Genomic DNA, 16,360 nt, shown 5'->3' on the forward strand with positions numbered 1-16,360 from the left:
AGCTGTGCTCTCAAGCATAAGCTAAAATATTAAATCTGCATGTAGATCTTTTAGGACCGTATACAAAGAAGACAAATATTGCAGGGTAATATTTATGAAGTTTAATTCCAATAGGTGCACAGGGTTTAGTATCATGGGATATGTTGCAGTCTTAAAACCAGCAAGTGGTACACATAATGAAGGGAGCAGAGAAGTCGAGCGCTCCGGTTAGGCTTCCAGGTGTAATGTTTGAGGTGATGTGCAGTGAAACGGAAATTCTGGAGAAGAAGAAAGGCTATTTCTGGGATAAGTCAGCTCGTAATGTAAGATGCTAGGAAAAGGTTTCTTCTGTGGACTGGTTACTATATAATTGTCCAGGCCAGAGTTCTTCGCAGCTTCCCCTGAAGCATCCGTTATTTCCTGATGTCCCTGAGCTAGACTGCAAAGAGCCGGATGAAACATTGCTTGGCCCTCTGAGAGCTGCTGAACCGCTCTTCTGAATCCAAGGTTTCACGTTAGTACTAGGGAGCTTGTGTTTGATCAAGTTTTGTCGCAGAGTTTGTATCAACTAAAGGTTTAAAGGTAATGGAGGATTCAATGTTAATTGTATTTACCATGTCTTTATTTTATTGTCTGTCCCCCCGTGAAGTCTAACTGGCTAAATGCATGTCTGTGACCATGCAAAATCCTTGGTACAAATCTAAGTTTCACTTGGCTAACAGAGTTTTCAGCTGGCATAGCTAAAAAGCTGTCATTGTATACTTGAGAAATAAGGGTTTTCTCTACAGAAGTTTGTCCTTTTTCATTTGGACTATATTCGACTAGATTGGACTATATTAGAGTCTTGAAGGGATGTAAATTTATTAGATAGATTCTTTCCTTGAAGGAGAATTGGCTGGAAACAATTGTTTTTTGAAGGAAATAGTTACTTATGAATAGAGTTGTTATATGGCCCTGTCAAATTTTGAAATTACTACCTTTTAGACTACTGTAGCTCTATGTAAGGAATACAAATATATGTAGATATCCTTTTTTTTTTTTTTTAGCCTAAAGATAAAAAGTTGTAACTAAATGACTGAGTTCTKATTCATACTATAAAAAGAAACACTGTGTAGTTTAAGCATGTCCCTAGATAATCGTTCTTTCTGAAAAAACCTACATATTGATAAAGCTTCGTTTTCTTCATGTCTCTGAGCACCTACATCCTCGGTTGATTTTTTAAGTATGTTTAAAATTCATTGAAAATTCGAACATGAATTTGGAAGGAAGATCTGGATTTCGAGAAGGGCATTTATTGTTAACTGTGCTTTATTGTTGTCCCTAGCTAGATGATTTAATGAAATGCTGTAAATTAAACACCCCCCCCCCCCCCGCCCCAAGCAGCCAGTGATTCAGCCTGCTGCATAACAAGTGTGCCCTGGACATTATATTGCTCTTTTTAATTTATAATTGACTGTTATTAAATGCTCTTGCTGACTGCAGAAATAATTTCTCATTTAGGATACAACAAGTGCTGCATTACTACTTGATTAATGAATTTGCACGAGAAAGCAAAGAGAATTAATGGTCCTGGTTATCAAAATGTAGCAATGTTAAAATGTTTTAAACACCTGCCCGAGGCAAAGGTGTCTGAGAGTTAGTGACGTGACATTTTTCAGAAGTTACTGACACTTTTTGCTTTTCTTTCAGACTGCAAATGCAACCACTCTGAGCTATTTAGTGACCGGGTTGAAACCGAATACCTTGTACGAATTCTCTGTGATGGTGACGAAAGGGCGAAGATCGAGTACCTGGAGTATGACAGCACACGGAACAACTTTTGAATTAGGTACTCGCTTGTGTCTTTCCGGGAGGGCTGATGCTTCTGACAACACGAATCAAGTCTAGTCTGCCAGGATCCTGGAAGAGGGAGTGCATATATTTAAAATGATTATGTTGATGAATGCTTGCTGGTTTTTTTTTCTTTATGGTTTAGTCAGAAATCCTGATTAAAAAACAACAACATACTTCAAAATTCAAAGGCATGATTGCATGCAGAAGGATTTCCATCAAATCACAGAGAAGTAATAAATAATATGCCACAGTTCACGGATGGGAGAGAAAAAAGCAGCATATTTTTGAAGTATCTCAGATACAGCACATCAATAGCAAATACAAAGAAAATAGTTTAGCAAATGATAGTTAAAACTGGATATAATTATTATTATAATCATTATAGAATAAGAAAGCTTGTGTGGCAAATGAGTCAAAAGAAATCCCAGTAAGAACTAGGACATCAAAATCAGCCCTGAATTCTCACTCTTCAACATGAATTGCCATTGCAGTTCTCGGTGTAGAAGTGACACATTCCCAAAGTACAGAACAGAAGAGGGTTGCGGCTGCTGGGAGGAACGTGGGCCCGCGGCGTAACTGCGATTGCAGAAGCTCTCCTACGCCAGACCTGTCCCTCATTTGCTCCTTTGATTCTTTCTGTGATTAAATTTATTGCTTATTGTGTTTATGGTTTTGTTTATTTAAACTGTACGTACGAAAAGGAGCCTATCCAAATTGCCGTATAGTTCTGACACCAGTTTGAAATAGTGCAAAAAAACCAGGTATGCAAGGAATCGGTCAGGTCATCCAGATACTGTAACACAAGGAGGAAAAAAGCAAAAATTAGGTTAAACTATGATAAAATCAAAAAGCTCCTAACTTACTGTGAAGTCCCATATACCCTTAGTGAGCTTCAGTTGCTTTTGAAATCCTTGTCTTAGGTCTTGGTGGGAATCCCATTCATGTGTTTTCCCAGAGGTGGCCTGCTTTGTCCCAAAGTATTCCACTGTCGGCAGCTGCCGTTGCAACAGCCAAGGTCAGGGACTGAGGCATGTTTCCCGTTGCAATTGCTGTGCACACCCAGTGCTAAAACACTTTATTTGGTATTTTTGCTGCCACACATACAGTTCTCATCCATAGCTCTACAATAAGAATAGGGGGCTGTAAAAGTTGCACAGAAAAGTTCTGAAAAGAGAATTTCAAACAAAAAAAATATGTGAGCGAGGATGAAATACGTGAAGTTTCGTGTCTTCTTTTTAAATAGAAAGCAAATTTCTAGACTGTGGTGTTGCAGAGAAATATTTGAAAAGATGACCTAAAAGCTTGGGAACTAAGAGGCAAATAAAAAAGGCTACATTTATTTTCTTCTAACAGATCTTGTGATTTATATTACTCGCCAAATTCCTGAGCGTGTGACTCATTATTTTTGAATACTCGTGACTAGCAGCGTTGTATAGCACTTCTCAGCTAATAGTGAAGAAAAATACAGGATGCTGGTTTCAGTGTTGGTCTGTGAATCAGTAATCTCTGGGGGGGCAAGTCCTGATTTTTGTCTCTGTACCTTACTGTAGGGCTTTGAAGCATGCTTTGCTTGAGTTCATTGCTGCTGAGCATGTGTTTAAGAGTTTTGGATAATAATCACACTAATTTTTGAGCTTCACTTCCACCATCCTTGGTTTCTAACTATATTCTGCAGAGGGATATAGGTGGCCACTGCAGAGGCTGGAAGGATTCATTTCTAATAGGTAGCAGACATAAAGCTCTTTAAATGTGGAAGGTCCTGTGTAAGCTCTAAATATTACTGTTACAGTATTAAATATCCAAGGCAGATCTACTCTGCTAAAAGTTACCTAATTAGAAGTCTCATGTTTTTCATAATGTGGAGGCCCAAACTGTAGCTGGTTAATGCACCTTTGGAGATGTTGGCTTTGTGCATTTGAAAGCCATTAATCTAAGCCCCAGCTGGATATTTTAGTTCACAGCGAGAGAGGTCTCAGGTTTCAGCCTTTTGCTGGAGTGGCTTGTGCGACTTTCTGAGTTTTAGGCAGGAGGGGCCTGATAGGAGGGAAAAAAAAAAAAAGAAAGAAAAAAGTTCTCTCTTTCTCTCTCTTGCTCTTAGGAAACCCAAGAAGTAAAGTTGGACAATTGTGTTCAGCAAATGTTTCTAGATTTTGAAATCTTCTGCTTCAGTCTTGCTTCTGTGGTGCAGATTTCCTTGCAAATCACACCTAAATCATTCGTAAAGTAAATTAGCAGTTATGGATTATGATTCTAAACCTCTGGTGGATTTTGCTGATTCAGATTTGAGGGGAAAATTGGCATTACTAGGTCTTGGTCCCACCATAAACCTCAAAATATGAAGACACTTTGTATGTCTATGCATATAGGAGGCATTTATTTCACAAGTTCATCTAATGTTCCTTATGACCAACCTAATGCAGGTTAGGAGTCATTAACCCTAACCTATTTGAATTCTACTAAGACAGCATTTTTTGGAAGACACACGGGCTCATTCAGTCATGACTCACAGCATCTGTTGACAGAAACGCTGTAGAAACAGGTAACTTCTTATGGAAAGGAAATACTGCACACCAGATGGCATTTGCCGGTTTAATGGAGTAAGTCAGTGTAAATCACTACACTGTGATGGTAGCTTTACCTGAAGATGAATGTTCTGAATTTTTGTTATTGTATGTGCCTTTCTTTCAATGGTAAAACATACAAAATAGCAGAAGTGCTGAGATTATTTTCTTATATCCAGTGAAATTGTGCAACATGATAGTCTGTTTTTTATTTGTTTGTAGTGCCTACTTCTCCTCCTAAAGACGTGACTGTGGTGAGCAAAGAGGGAAAACCTCGGACAATAATTGTTAACTGGCAGCCTCCGTCTGAAGCCAATGGCAAAATTACAGGTGCAGTTTGCATGAGTTATAAAGGCAGATATAAGATGCTCGGTTAACAGCAGAATATAATCTACATACATATGTGAAAATGTACCATACTTTCTTTATCCTAGAGCCATCCAAGAGTTCTGTATCATCTTTGTTAATCTTTTTAGGTAGCTCAGATTAATTATTTACTTTTGTACCTAGTGAAAATATATTAAGATACAAACAGTAACTATAGTGTGAAACTGGCATCTAACCAGAAGTAGAATTGAAAGTTCAAACATCTCAGCAACCTTTGTCTTCCTCACCTTGTGCTATTCTAAGAGCGTGCTTCCAGGAATACCATCCGCAATGCATCTGGCTCAGAAATGCTCTATTCGGAAGTTTCTGTTCCTGTGCTCTTTGTCATCTTTGTGCCACTCCTAGAGGCTTGAAGCCAGTATATTAGTGACTGAAGAATTCCTCCCCTGACATAATGATTAGGAGTAAACTGTTATCTGGCTTTGTAGTTGCATCACTTTCATGTAGGATAAATCGTTCTAGAGAAAATAATAATTACCATTTTCCTTTCAGTAAGGGTTCTGTTCATTTGGATTGCCATTTCTAAAGGCTTTCTGAAATAATTCACTTGTTTTACTTTTTTCCTGGCCGTAAGCTTAAAGCAGATTTTGTTGGCATGTAGTGTGCAGTGTTTGAGTTTTGCTTGTGTTACTGGAATCGGCTATGGTGCAGAATCAAGCCTTGGAAACCAGTGACCAGCTGAAGAGTCCAAATACGCAGTACTGTAGCTCCGGTTACTAAAATGAATCAGATTCCCCTGAAAAGGCAGAATGTTGAAGATTCTGTTCTTAATAATTACCATAAACTTTTAAGTAAACAGGAGGAAAGGCCCCTAAAAAGCAAAGGGCGTCCAGCATGCGGCCCGAAGGCTGCAGGTGGGGCAATGGGGGTGTAGCAGTAGGACTGTGTGTCTTTTGGGCGTTAGTGTAACCAGTATGGCAGGAGGGGTTGTGCCAACCTGCCAGCGCCTTGCTCTTCATCTGATCCCGTGCCAGGTGTGCCCAGGAGTGGAGACACAAGGAGGCAGCTCTGAAAGACCAGCTCCTTACACTGCAACAGCAGGTCCGAATGAGCTGTCTGTGTCTCTGCGTAGTTGTTTATATCTTCATCCTTCTGTATTTTCATTTATCTCTATGAACCAAATTCTGGGTTATTTTATTATCAGCTAGATGTTTCCTCTATATCTGGAGGAAGGTTTGACCAGAGAAACAAAAGCCTTTATCTTAATCGCAGGTTAAAGCACTTGGTTGCTAGGGCTCAGTCAGGGTCATTCCGACACGTGTGAAATCTAAGGCACAGATATCCCCAGGTTGTGTATGCTCTTAAAAAGATGAGCCTGTCACCTTTATTATCTCATATCAAGTGTGAATGCGGGGGAAAAAAGAGGTCAGCATTTAGTTATACAATGTCATTAGCAAAATTACCATGAAAAGGTAATTTTCCAGGTAAAAAATCTCCTTGCAATTTCTATACCAAGAAGGAAAGCCTTACCTTTATTCATACATGTTGAGTGGAAATGTGTAGTATTCATTAGTTTTTGCATAAGCAAAAACAGCTGAATGTTTTCTAAAAGAAAAAATAATAATAATGTTTTTTTTGTAGCTTGTTTTGCTCCCAGTCTGCCTGAATCCACCAAACCTCAGAATTCAATTTGCCAAGGGTGCCGTCGCGAATTTTCGGGCACATGTGAACCGAGTGCCCTCTGGTGGAGAAACCCAAAACCTGGAGTAATTATTAAATCAGCCCTGTCCATTCTATGCATTTAATGCCAGAAAAGCTGTGTGGTGATGTAATTCCATGCACTAGATAGCACGCCTTTAGATTACTCATCTTTTCGGTTTTAATCTGCTTTTGATGTGGGTAGGATGGACGGGAAGCCCTGGACCGGGCTGAGCTGGGCTCCAGGTGCTTTCAGTTGCTTTAAAGAAGTGGAGGGCGCTCTGCCGAACGTGCATCCCCTCCCTTATTAGTATTTCCTCACCAAGATGCATCAGGCTGATGACCTAGCACTGTATTTGTGCAAATGAGTGTTTATTTTATGCCAGGGTCCTGTGCTGCTCCTTAAATAACAAAAAGTCACAGAGCTTTGACTTCATCTTGCTTCATATGTGCAGTATATACAATAAAAGATCATATACTCTTATATCTTATTTCTGTGCTATGCAAGATTGCTTCAGTTCTCTTTATAGTTTTATTTGTTAGTAAACTGAAAACCAATAAACTTTAATTATTTTATAATATAAAATAATTTTTAAAAAGCTGTGCATGAGAATGTTTCTTTGTTTTAAGGTTATCAATTTTCTCTAAGCATTAATACTTTGGAGATGTGTTTATAATAGTAGCTCTATGTTTTTTATGTTATTTGGACTATGATCAGGTAAAGAGATGGAGATGAGGATTTCTCCATACTTGGATGAACAGTGGTTGAAAATAGTTTTGGTATTTCAAATGGCTTTTTTTTCCTCTCAACATATTCTTTTGAATGGCTTAAAATTTGGGATGGGAAAGCTGTCTAATACCTGAACGCATTCTTAGTCTTTGAAAAAGTAAGAATACACTTTCAGAAAACTCGTGATCATTTAGCTGTGCAAATATCATTAAGAGTTGATAGAACTTTTGCTGTTAGATCTTATGAATGTTCTGCTCTTTTATGCATAACGGTTCTTCTTTTTTTTGTTCCTTTGAATAGGATACATCATTTACTACAGTACAGATGTGAATGCTGAAATACATGACTGGGTTATTGAACCTGTCGTGGGAAACAGACTGACCCATCAGATACAAGAATTAACCCTTGATACACCCTATTATTTCAAAATTCAGGCTCGCAACTCCAAGGGCATGGGGCCCATGTCTGAGGCAGTTCAGTTCAGAACCCCAAAAGGTAAAGTATCAGGAACACGTAAATACCTTCTCCATCATTTTCTGATGAAAGCTATATAGGGATAAAACACCAATAGCTTGCTTTTTCTATTTAAACTGGAAAAGACAGGAAGAAGATAGAGTTTGATTAGAAGAAAATTTCCTCTTGGGTTGCTCTTGCATGTAGTTAATACATATGCAAATATTTCTCAGCTGTTTGCTTAGATGTGTTGTTTCAAAACTATTGGTAGGCCATTAGGTGAACAAATTACGAATGCTGAGGGTCCATATCCTAAATGTGCTTTTTAGAAAACTAGTTTCTAGTTGCTTGAAGATTCTAGGTTGCGTGTGGCATCTGCCCATGATGAAATGGTACCAAACAGCAGGATCTAGAGTTGTTAGCTGGCGAACAATGGCACTCTAATGACTTGGACGATATAATGTGAACTAGTGTGACGCAACAGGCTCCTTAATCAAGACGTGCTTGGTGATGGGTAACTGGTGAAATATTAAGAAGGGATGATACTTGAAAAATCTCATACTCCGGAAAGGAGATGAAAAACCCTTATTGTGGGAGGGAGTCAGAGGTAAACGTACTCTAAGGGGAGGTGAAAAATAACCTCAGAAATGTTATGAGTAGATTTTCTAACCATATTTTTTCCATGTGAGTATTTGTGGTTAAAAATGAGATCTTAACTCTTAACTAAGTTTGTTTATATTACGTGAAGCTTCAAATTCTGTCTGTCACTCCTTCAAGCCTTGTGATCTTTCTCTTGTTTTTTCCTTCCCTGTGCTTGTCCCAGTAGCTGAATCCTCAGATAAAATGCCTAATGATCAAGGTAAATGAATAGCCGTGCTTTCTCTTTTATTCCATCTTTTTCATGTTTTATTTTTCCTTTCCATGCACTGTTGCATTTCCAAAACGAAATGAGTAGCTGTTGCTCTAAATGTAAATGAGCAAGTTCCTGTTGTGCTTTTTATAGTGGAAGGTCTATTTGTGGTTGGGGTGTTAGGAATATAAAGTGATCTCTGTAGTCAGATGTCACATGAAGGGACAAAGCAAGTTGTGCCAGAGCTGAATCATTCTGTCAAAATGAATTTGGATTAAGTGATATTCCAGCCAGCCTCTGACCACTGGATGCGAGATCTCAGTATACAGAGGTGGAAGATCAAACAGTTATTTAATTAGCATAAGTGCTGTTTTGTGAGGTCTCTATCTATAATTATTTTTATAATAAAGGAAAATATCACTACTCTAGACAGCTTTTTTGCAAGCAAGATTCTGCTTGTCAGCTCATTTAGACTCCACTCTTTCCTGAAGACAACATTAGCTGCTAAAAGCCTTAAGGTTTTAAAGTGCTAACTTGAAAAATGGTAGCTTTGAGTTTACTACATCGGATTATATGGTGAATGTCCCAGAGGTATTTTTGCTTTCTTCCAAATAAGCTACAAGCCCAATAAAAAGCAGAAGAATTAGTCTGAAGGGAGGAGTTCAAAAGGACATTGGCAAGCATCTTAGACATACAATTAAATAGATCCTGAAGGGATTGAGAATGGGATATTTTAACTTGCTTTTGAACCCATTACTTAGGAGTAATTTATTAACTATGCTTTTACCTTTGGGTTTGCTACCTCTGTACCAAATACCGTTGATCTTAGGCTGTTATGGAGCAAATTCGTATCCAGGCTTCCATAACAGAGATACTAGGTGAGATTCAGGATCACCGGTGGGGAAGCAGAGGCTTGCCACAGCATCATTAGCTCTCTGTTGCAAGTGGAGCAGAACAGGGAAAGATGAAAATCTGTATTTTATTTAAAAGTCGCTGTTTTCTCTTCTGCACTGTTCTTCTAACCTCATTTCAGCAGATAACTAAATCTTGTCACCCAACATTATCATCCTAAAGTAACGTTTTCTCCCAGTAACAATTGCATTAATGTTTATAAAACTGTATAATTTATCAGTCATAAAAGCTTACCTCAAAGTCAAGAGAGTTTTGTTTCAGGATACCTATAAGAGCACTCAGAGGCTATAAATCATTGCAATGGGTTAAATGCAGCAAAGGAGAACACCAGCCGAAGAGCAGAAAAGCTTGCTCTGCGACAAGATCGTTGAAGTGCAGACGCGTGTCCTTCAGGAAGTAGTAGACAAATTATTCGAGACTGGAGAGAACAAAACTACAGCGGGATTGACTCGCTGGCCTTTCATCCTGCTTAGGGACTCTGTCTTTCCCTTGCCTGCTTTAATATTTTTCCTTCTGTACCAAGTATGTTGTTCTTCAACACAGTTCTGTAGTGCAGGTACCAGCTTCTATTAGGAGAGGTTACCAGCTCGTGCTGTCGGGCTTCAGGGATTTGCACAGACCTAGTACAAAAGCAAAGGTTAAGATATCTAATCCTGGTAAACCTGTCTTGAAAAGAACACAAAATGAAATGTTTTGTCCAGCTGCCAGATACCTCATGGGCAACACAGAGGTAACTGAACTAAAAAATTAAACAATTTCAAGTAAACTTTATCTTAAACCGTTCCTTGATGCAGAAGAAAATGGAAAACCTCAGTAACAACCCTCATAAGACCCTGGAAAATAGGCTGGTATGCACACAGAAGGCGGAGCACGTGCATACGCATGTTCAGAGCGCCTTGTGGCGCAAAAGAGACAAGGTTTATGAGCCTTGTGGTGGCGTGATTAGGTGCTTCAAAGAAGGGCAGTGAGTTCCAGCCTTCACACCAGCAAGAACCGTAGGGACCAGTCAGGTCGTCTTTCAGGTAGCGTTACATGTGAAATGAGCTCCCCCCATTTAAAGGCTAAGCTGTTGATCCCTGGTTGCTCGGGTATTTAGGAACCTAAATCTCACTGTATTTTGCAAACTGACTTTGTGTGTTGAAGTTAACTTTGCTTTTTTGGAAGCATGCGCTCGCTGCTCCATGGGCACCACGCAGTCGGGGCCAGTGTCGGGTGTCCCTGAGCTCTACAAGGATCTCAAGACCCTTTAGAAACCACTGCTTTCCAAAATGGTGTTTTATCCCACTGACTTCCAGCATTTTCTTCATCCTCTAAATATGATTTATATTTTGTCACATATACATATGTGTGAGGGGAGGTGTATAAGCCCTGCCGGTGGCTGGGTGAGTAGATGCACTGTTCTAGTGAGTGCGGATCGTCTGATAAACTGCACTGACTCAGTGCGTTATACCCATGTTTACCGCATGATCCCTGTTGGTCTGTGCAGGTGACTTTTCATATCTTATTATCTACTCAATTATTTTCTGTCCTCTGTTAACTTTAATAGCAGTTATTTCAGCTTTCTTTCACAGTGTTATTAAAGATACTGGATTACACTTGGCCAAGCACAGGTCTTTGTGGCGCCTCGTTAGAAATATCCCTTATGAATAATGATTCTGCAATTATAATTCTTATTTGTATCAGTTAATTAGTTGTTAATCTTGTTAATAGGTGCCACATTGCTTTTTTATTGTGCTATTTTTAATGAAGCACTGTACAGTGCTCGGTAAAATGTTTTATAGAAGTCTAAATAAAGAAGGTCTGCATCCTTACCAACAAAATTTGCAGTCTGATGTTAAGCTTGTTTGGCAATAACTTTTCAGTAAAACAGCATAGCTGGGCAGGAACTGTGTTATCATCTCCTATCCATCGGCCTTTCCATGCACTTGTTCCTGGGTTCAGGATCTGGCTGCTGCACTAACACGCACAGGGCTGCCTGTTTGTCCTTTTGAAATGCAGTCAGTTGTGTTCATTTCCTCGCAAAGCTCCTCTGCTGCTCCCGCCTGCCTTCAGTGCTAGCTTCAACGGTTCGTGGAATTTTTCAGCGAGTTTTTTTCAAGTCTCTTTGGTGCAAGTTATCTCGTCATACAGATCTAAGTATATTAAATATATGCTATTTAAAATTGTTTGATTTATTTCATTGTTGCTGCAAAATTATTAGTCCAGTGCTTTAAAAACAGAACATGTTTTAACTCAGTGCAGTTGTCCTCTCCAGACTAGCAGGTGTAATATATCTATTTCATTATAGATTTGTCCTGCAATACATCATTTCCATTATTTAGACTACATCTAATTCCTTATTGTAACATGTAACAAATTCTTTCTTATGGTCCTTCTTGGGATTTAATCGGTATTTAGTTGGTACTTTTCACTCTTCTTATCAATTGTCTTCATTTCACAATTACTAATTCACAGTCTGTGATATTAACTCCAAAATTCCCATTTGTTACACATCCTTTAACCGCTATTTTACTTCTTAGCATGGACTTTTAACTAAAAAACCCTTTGTTTCTAATTGTGAAACTAGTATTGGGAACAATGTTTTTGTGGTTTTGGCTTTTTGCATGCAGCAGTGTAAAAATGTGCAAAGTATTATGAATTCCTAAAAGCAGACATAGGTTGTTCTATACATCTTGCTGTATGCTTTCCCTACTTCAGTATTTTTAGTGTTTGCGGTAATTTAGCGTTAGCGTATTTTACTGAAAACATGGAAGTGAAAGAACCAGGACTTTGGGGTATTTTTTTTTTTTTTGTGCTGGAAGCATTCTGCTAGGTCAGTGGAGGTCTTGACACCGGAGTTGAACTTGTGGCTTCACGCGCCTCGCTGTGGCAGCAAGTGACCTACGTTAGACCTGACTTATAAATGGGGAAATACTTGCGAGAGTAAAAAGAGGACTGCGTTTCAGTGGGTAGCTTAGCGCTTGCATTCAGAACAGTTCAGACAGACGTTCTGAAAAAAATACCTTAAAAATGAAAGTGTGTATGTTTATGTGTGTATATATGGAGATATATATATATATATATATATATATATATATATATACTTATTACGTGTATGACTTTTTCAGCTTCAGGATCCGCAGGAAAAGGAAGCCGCCCAGTGGACCTAGGGCCAGATTACAAACCACCACTTGGTGGTAAGTGTTGTTACAAAGCTTTTCCAATTAAATGCGGTGTCCTTTGGAGTTACACCGAGTGGTATGATATTCCGCTTAGAACAGTGAACTGTTTACAACCCTGATTACACCTGTTTCAGTAAGTCTTGTCTTTGTATGCTGAGAGCTGTTCCCACTCAAGAACTTGCATCACACTCCTGTCCTAGAGTCCCTGCCTACTCTGTGGGGTATATGGAGAAAATACTGTTACGTGCATTTAAATTTCAGTCTTGATAGCACATGTTCCCAGTTTAGTTTAAAATGGCTGCTACAGTGCACAAGTGTAAAATTAATTTGGCAAGAACATATCAGGGAGGGAAAAAATCATGTTAGTTCCTTCTTCCTTTTAGCACTGGGCGTTGTGGAAGCCTTGTCCTGAGATAACACTCATTATTGCTACATCAAATGTGTTGAATCATCATTTCATCAGATTACATCAAATGTGTGAATTTTGTTTCCAAGGAGAGTGACCACTGCAGAATACTGATAGAGATGCGTGTGATTATTGCGTGCAAGGGAATGCCGGCTGTGCTGCAGTTCTAGCAAAGTCCCAGCTTAACTCTGCCCAGACACTAACCTCTTGAGTATTTTTATGATAACTATTCGAGTAGGGCAAACATAAATTATTATAGACTGTCAGTTGGAAATAAATCTATAAGTCACCTTATAGATTTAACAATTGCACAGACACACAATTGACTAATGGCAAAAAATAAGTGAGCACTTGAAATCCTATCGGATAAACCAACTTTTTCCTTCTGCTGATCTGTATGATATTACCATTCTTTGACCAGTGTTGATTGCTTTTTGCATTCTTTGATGGGAAACTTTTTGGACTAACCTCCATATGTTAAATGTTCCCTTTCTCCCTACTCAAACTCTTACAGGCAGTAACAGTCCCCACGGAAGTCCTACTTCTCCCTTGGATAGCAACATGCTTCTTGTAATCATAGTATCTGTTGGAGTGATCACCATTGTGATAGTGGTGATAGTTGCTGTCTTCTGCACTCGTCGTACTACTTCTCACCAGAAAAAGTAAGAGTCCTGGGCAGGACTTTGCCCTCTCCTACCTTTCTCATTTCATTCTATTATTTAATCTTTTCTTTATGATTCTTTAGAGCTTATTAATTTTGAGTATTGTGGGCTGTAGAAATTCTGTTCTGAGAACATATTAGTTATGCAGTGCTGTGATGTGGGTTCAGAGAAGATAACTTAGCTGTATTGATGCATGTTATCTTCCATGTGATGATGATGTTTTTCTGCTTTTCCTAATCAGTGCTTCAGAGTTTACAAACAATCAAGATAAGAGTTCACAGGCAAACCGGGAAAATATATAGATCTGCATTTGCCCCTCTCTGAAGAGAGACTGTTGTTAAAATACTGGGATTATTTTGCGTTCTTTTTTTAAAAAATCAGCTCATGATGTTTGGAGTAATCACACCATTCTCTGGTGAATATCTTGCTGGAAGTTTAGATGGTCCTCTAAGAGCTGACATCTCTCATCATGCAGCTTCCTTTACTCCACAGAAGCAAAGGCAGAATTAATTCAGGCAGAGCAGCATGCAGAGCTGGCTGTTCTGTTTCCAAAGTTGAGCTGATACCTCTATGCCGAGCTGGGGGAACTCAGCAGCTCAGGCAGGTTCTCACTCCCGTTCTTAGCTTGTATTTCATTGTGCAATGCAGGTTTCCAAGCTGTGCATGACAGTATCTAATTTTAGATAGATTACTGGAGTGGAATCTGAACCTGGTGCTGGACCCCTTAGAAAAGTGTTCTGAAATCCTAAATATAGGTGTACAACTGAACTCTCCCCTCGCACACCAGAGTTAAGACTACAGCAGGGATGCTTCCATTCAGAGGCCAACGTGTCTGGCTGCCTATCACCTACATGAGAAGCTCTGTTCACTGATATTTTCAAAAACTTATTTCTTCATATCTTAGCCGTTTCCAGCAAGTGTGCTACCCAGACGGAACGCCTTCCTCCGTGGTTGCCAGAATCCAAAGCAAGGCATGTGTGTACGGAGGGGAGTGTTGGAGCGCTGTATTTTACTTTTCTAAAATTCCTTTGTGGCAAATGTTTGCCTCACAAACACTCTCTCTCGTTTGCTGCTGATGCTGCTCTGCAATGATGAAAAAGCAAATTAGTTGGATGTGTCTGACCTGGGTAAAATGAACATTCCTGACATTAGTCTTTAGACTTAACTATCCTGTTGGGATAACTGGCTAATTCCACACTCCTCCTTACTGCTATTATTTGAGGATGTTTGTAAGCCCAGGAGTACCACACAGCATGGTTTACATACACTTCGTGTTTAGAATATTGTCTTAATAACCATAAGCACTGGAAACTTAATTTTTCTTAATGAAACCTCAAACTGTAGAGCACAGTTCTGCAGCATGTGGTAGCATTTGAGACCAAAATTATGGCATCAGAGTTGCAGAATATGCAGTGCTATGCTTTGAGATGTCAAATGTGCTTGTATTGAAAATTCAAAGCTTCCTGCCCAGTGGGTAGCTTTCACTCAGCTGGATACAGGATCTGAAAGAAATCTCAGTGAAAATTTGCCTTTTTCAACAAGTAAAAAGAAGCATACGTTTAAGAACATTTCATTTGTCTTCCTTTCCAAGGAAACGGGCTGCCTGCAAATCAGTGAATGGGTCCCATAAGTACAAAGGAAACTCCAAAGACGTCAAGCCTCCTGACCTTTGGATCCATCATGAAAGACTGGAGCTAAAACCCATTGATAAATCTCCAGATCCCAATCCAATCATGACAGATACCCCAATCCCTCGCAACTCCCAGGATATCACCCCAGTTGACAATTCCATGGATAGCAATATCCATCAAAGGCGGAATTCCTACAGAGGTGAGCTATCAGCGAGTGCTTTGATCCTAGTGTTTAAAATTAAATACATTTTACTGTATCTGGCAAAAATCACTTTCATGACATGTTATTCACTTACAGCAATACTTTTTGGTTCTTATTTTCTAAATAGTGTGTTTGTTTTGTGCTTAGTTCATCAGGGTCTGTGAAAAGGATGGATCATATATTTTAGCGAGATAACTGAGTAAGCAAGAGTTAAATCATGAATTTCCCTTGCTAAATAATGATTAGTATATATAAATAAATGATCAGAAGATCAGGTAACAAGTCTCATGTTAACCTGTTGAGAGAAGTGTGTCACAGATTATTTCAGTGGTCAAACACATAATCAAGTTAATGGTGCTTTAACCAGTTACTGCGCATATCTGAGGTTTGGGTGAGTTTTTCACTTGGTGGGTAGTAACTTGTTAATCTGGCACATCTCATTCAGACTCTTTCTGCTACCAGTCATTGCCCGGAGCTGCATTTCCAGAGGTTTGTGTTTGCCTGGCGGCCTGGAGAGTTTCTCCAGAGCCAAATAGTCTTTACGCTAACTATCCTCCTCTTCTTCACCTTCTAGTGGAGAAAGATGAAAGAACTGTTTTTATCAATTGTGAGTCAAAGAACTGCTTACAAACAAGACAGCCCTCTTTAAGTACTCTTAAGTGTAAGAGGAGGATTGAAATCACCTGATATGGTATCACAGAAGTCTTGCTGCCACAGTAAATAACCTTCAGTATTCTTCCTTCAGGGCATGAGTCAGAGGATAGCATGTCCACACTGGCAGGAAGAAGGGGGATGAGGCCCAAGATGATGATGCCTTTTGATTCTCAGCCACCTCAGCGTAAGTCTACAGCTCATCTATCCTGGCTTGGAATCGGGAGCACCCAAACGAGCCATGTTGATGCACAGGCACACACTTTCACTCGCTGTCTTCCTACCTACTTCTAGTTACTTCTGT

At 39.3% G+C, this 16,360-nt stretch overlaps 1 protein-coding gene across 1 annotated transcript in view; it reads left to right on the plus strand.

Annotated features, from left to right (window-relative positions):
- Positions 1 to 16,360, plus strand: part of NEO1 (neogenin 1) — a 146,277-nt gene that overhangs the window by 118,706 nt on the left and 11,211 nt on the right. The window contains exons 17-24 of the mRNA XM_026068317.1: positions 1,669 to 1,807; positions 4,596 to 4,703; positions 7,429 to 7,623; positions 8,408 to 8,440; positions 12,451 to 12,519; positions 13,425 to 13,572; positions 15,164 to 15,402; positions 16,151 to 16,243. Coding sequence (XP_025924102.1) covers positions 1,669 to 1,807; positions 4,596 to 4,703; positions 7,429 to 7,623; positions 8,408 to 8,440; positions 12,451 to 12,519; positions 13,425 to 13,572; positions 15,164 to 15,402; positions 16,151 to 16,243 — 1,024 coding nt within the window. The remainder of the gene's footprint in view (positions 1 to 1,668; positions 1,808 to 4,595; positions 4,704 to 7,428; positions 7,624 to 8,407; positions 8,441 to 12,450; positions 12,520 to 13,424; positions 13,573 to 15,163; positions 15,403 to 16,150; positions 16,244 to 16,360) is intronic.

This window comes from Apteryx rowi, unplaced genomic scaffold, assembly GCF_003343035.1.
Source record: "Apteryx rowi isolate R43461 unplaced genomic scaffold, aptRow1 scaffold_27, whole genome shotgun sequence".
Taxonomy (NCBI): Eukaryota; Metazoa; Chordata; class Aves; order Apterygiformes; family Apterygidae; genus Apteryx; species Apteryx rowi.